We start from the raw sequence: 4,233 nt of genomic DNA, 5'->3' as shown, positions 1-4,233 counted from the left end.
AATGCTATTTTCCATCTGCAGACCAAGATTAAACAACAACAACAACAAAAAACAAAACAAAACAAAAAAAAGGTAGGTATGTGCAAAACTCTGGTGATGTTGCAGCAATTGTTTGCACAGAATAAAATAAAAGAGAGGAAATGTTTGCAGGCGGAGCAGGCGGATTTTTAAAGGGGCGTGGCGGCGTGTGCTGGGTACCACTTCTGACTGAAAGGATGCTGATAGCTTAGCAACAGCGACAAGGAAAGAGGAGGAGGAGGGGGAGGAGGAAGGAGAGGGGGGGTTAATATAAAAAAAAAGAAAAAAGCAGGAGAGACAATGGATGTGCGTTTTTTTTTGTCAGCATCCTCGTTTCACCAGGAGAGAGACTGAGTGACCATAAGTCAGCCACAGGAAGCAGAGTGGGGAATGTAAACAAAGGGTGTGGGCCTTTTCAGCCGGCCTGAGAGGAACCATTACTGCTGCTGCTCATGTAGAAGACTCCACACACACACACACACACACACACACACACATATGATACGAGGCCGACGTTTTAAAGGCAGATTTTTTTGTTTTTTGTGCAACTGTTGCATCCCTTTCTCTCTCTTTTTTCCTTTTAGGCGTGACGTGTAAGCGGACACCACCATGGCCACGCAGGAACCGTCCCCTCCTTCGTCCATGGAGAGCAATAAACCCGGCTTCCCCAAGAAGATCCTGGGCAACAAGCTGGAGGACAAGCACCTGTGCAACTGCTGCCACAACATACTCCGACGGCCGTTCCAAGCCCAGTGCGGACATCGCTTCTGCTCCTACTGCTTCAACAGGACTGTGAGGTGAGTGCAGAGAGTGGTGGGTGGATGAATATAGGGATATATAGGAGGAGGGAGAGGGGGGTCTAAACTTTAAAAGGTCTGAATACGAACTATATTCACAGAGTTGTTACTCTCTGATACAGAACAGCCTCGTCCTGCTTGAGATAAAGTTCAAACAACCGGAAGAAATGCATTAAGAAAACACTGAATTTGTCAGAAAAAATGTGTATTTTTGTTCAATATATATAAAGAAAAACAATACAAACAGATAATTGTATAAAAAGTGATTGAATATAATGTGAAATATACATAAAATATGCTGCCATGTTCCTACAGTAGCCCTGAAGGGACAAACCAAACCCTGGCTCTTTGCAGCCGCTGTACTTTCTCCTTCAGTTTTAAGATTAAATTTTAAAATATGTGACACAACTGTGTTATAATGAAGTACTGTGAAGCTTCAGACGTTCCCTCATCTACAAATATTGTTCTCAAAGTGTAAGAAAACAACAAATATGTCAAAATAATCACAATAAGCTTTGTTTTTGGTCGTGCAGCCTGACGCTAGATGCCACAAAATCCTTCACACACACACACACACTAGTCCTTCACTTCAGTGACAGTAGCTGCACTACAGTGTAGAAAAGTCATGTACTTAACAGAATAAACGTAAAAGTAAAGAAATATTAGCAACTAAATGCAGTAAAAGTACCAAAAAGTAAAATCATCTAGAATGGTTCATTCATCAACGACTTTATACGCCGCTGGGTGGTTTAATCTGTAATAATACATGGTCATTTACTTTACTTTGTTCATAATATGAACCTGAAAAGTAACTAAAGGTGTCAAATAAAAGTATAAAGTAACTGAATTACTCCAGTACTTTTACACGACTGGGTATCTAATGTGTGCATGTGTTGGAGTCTGCATTATATGAGTGTATAATGTTGTTTTATTGCAGTAACGGACCCCAGAAATGCAACGCCTGCATTAAAGAGGATATTTTTGAGGAGCCCACATCGATTTTGAAACAAGGATGTGTGAGTTTTAATGTATTTCTATCCACTTAAAAAGTTTTTATTGATATGTTTTATTGAACAGCTCCAGTTTTAATGCGCTTCTCCATCAAATCGATTGATCGTTTGCGCCATAAAATGTCAGAAAACTGTAAAAAATGCTTTGTTTACGTCCTCAAATGTCTCGTTTTGTCCAAATTTATTCAGTTTACTGTCATATAAAAGCGGGAAGTAGAGCATGTTTGTCATTATTGTTTTAGCTTTACTTTGAACGTGCATGTAAATAACAATTATGATAACTTTATTTATCAGTAACAAGTGAATTTAACATTCAAAACCTAAAAGAAATGTATCATTTAAACATGGATTTACAAATACTGTTTACATATACTCAGTAATCAGAACACTAACCTAATAAGTGGTTATAAATGTCTTCAGGGCTTAAAAACATCTTCTGCGATGAAGATTTAACAGTAATCAGTTTAATTTTGACCAATTTTAACCAGTTTAAACTCGTCTTAGATTAGTCTGTTTTACATCAGTTTCAGTTTCATTTTGACCAGTTTAAATCAGTTTAAACCACTTTTGGTTTCATTTTGACGTCTCTGCTCGGTGTAACAGATGTAGACCTGCTGTAAAAAGATTTGCCTGTTTCTATATATAATATTAATAATTCCAGATGTTTGGGAGCTTTCACAGCATTTAACCTGTTATTTGTGGAAAAACATCAGGTTTATAAATAATACTAAAACTTTACTTTAACCTTCACTTAATGTATAAAACATATTTTACCATTTTCATACTGTAGAGAAAAGTTTAAAAAGGGAAACTGGGAATACAATACAAATGCAAAATCTGAAATTATAGTTTTTAAAATAAATTTAGTGGATAAAAAGCACTGAAGTGCTGTAGAGTCGAAGTTTAAAGTAACATAAAAAAGCAGAAAACTCAAGTTAAATACTTCAGTAAATATACTTAGTTACTCTCCATCGCTGGCAACAGATAGAGATACTTTAAACAATAAATCACATTAAAATGTGCCTTTTTTTAGCCTTTTTGGACCAAACAGTTCCATGTACTAAAGAGAAACATGTCCTTTTATGTTCCTTCAGCTTGATTTCCGTCTATAAACACGTGCAGACAGGACAAGAAATGTCTTTCTGTTCTTCGTAATAATGGATGAGAACGAACTCGCCTCCGAATCCGACATTCACGGCTCGCTGACCTGCAGTCGCAGTTCTCGTCTTCGAGGGGCCAGAAGCTAAAAAAACCTTCCTCGTTCTTTATTTGTGAGCAGACAAAATGTGATTCTCGCTCTTCTCAACGCCCTGAAAGATAAACACGTGTACAGATAGGTCACTGTTGAATATTCGGCTTCCCTCAACATAAATAATCTATATAATCCTTTTTGTTTTCTCCTGTTCTTTAAGGCTTTTCCTGACAATGCAGTTCGAAGGGAAGTTGAACACCTTTCAGCTGTTTGTATCAATGAGAACTGCACTTGGAAAGGCAGCATTAAAGAGTACGAGGTGAGCTGACCTTCGACCCACGCTCAGGATTTTGTTTTTAAAGTGAGAGTGAAGATAATGGTATCAAATGAAACTAGATGATTTAACGCATCCATTGGTTCCAAACATGTCATGCTATCTTGTCGGGAAAGGGAGCTAAATAATGTCCAAAGGTAGGCTACATTTTCAAAGTGGTCCGTTTACATCTGACCTCAAGATATCTGAATGATAATCGGTTCCAGTGAGTCTCATCTTTGCAAACTTGCCCACTTTCTGTTAATACTGCAGTGTTTTGGGTAAAAAACATCCAGTTTTGCCTGTTGTATTTGAATATTTCTGCACACTGGAGTCCATAAACAGTGTTGGAATTGCATAAATTGGGTATGACGGGAAAGCTGTCCAGTTGTATATATTTTTATTATATATTCCAGCATACTGACGGTATCATATGAAACTACATGAACTAATGCATCCATACGTGACAACAATGTCCTGCTAGTACGTTGGGAAAAGGCTAAATAACGCTCCAAAGTTGTAAACTTCCATAGTAGACATTTAATTGTAGAGAAACCAATTTCTTAACCTTGACCTGAATGACCTGATGTGAAATGACCTGTTGTGACCTCTAGGGTAATCCCAGCATTATGAAACTGTAACTAGAGACCGGGGTCATTCAGAGGATGTATGGTTTGATATATTGACAATAAGATAAAGCAGTGGTTCCCAGTCTGGGAGGCGGGACGTGCACAAGGGGTCACCAACGCTTCATTTGCGGGTAAACAAATGTAAAGTAAATTAATAGAACAATGGCCAAGTGTCAGGGACAAGAAAACTGTGAATTTGTAGAAAAAAGAAGCCTATTAAGTCTAAAGAAAGTATAAAAAAACCCAAAACAGCAAATAATCTGCTCAAAATTCA

General features: G+C 37.8%; 1 protein-coding gene across 2 annotated transcripts in view; it reads left to right on the top strand.

Annotated features, from left to right (window-relative positions):
- Window positions 1–602: 602 nt before the first annotated feature.
- Window positions 603–4,233, top strand: part of LOC118333000 (TNF receptor-associated factor 2-like) — a gene marked incomplete at its 5' end in the record, with an annotated part of 11,622 nt that continues 7,991 nt past the window's right edge. For both annotated transcript variants that reach the window (XM_035668478.1, XM_035668479.1), the window contains 3 exon segments: window positions 603–815; window positions 1,753–1,831; window positions 3,238–3,336. In XM_035668478.1, coding sequence (XP_035524371.1) covers window positions 628–815; window positions 1,753–1,831; window positions 3,238–3,336 — 366 coding nt within the window.

The sequence above is a fragment of the Morone saxatilis genome, unplaced genomic scaffold, assembly GCF_004916995.1.
Source record: "Morone saxatilis isolate NCDOM2014 unplaced genomic scaffold, NCSU_SB_2.0 Contig21, whole genome shotgun sequence".
Taxonomy (NCBI): domain Eukaryota; kingdom Metazoa; phylum Chordata; class Actinopteri; family Moronidae; genus Morone; species Morone saxatilis.
Note: the sequence above shows the minus strand (reverse complement) of the source record. Positions and strands in the feature narration are given on the sequence as shown.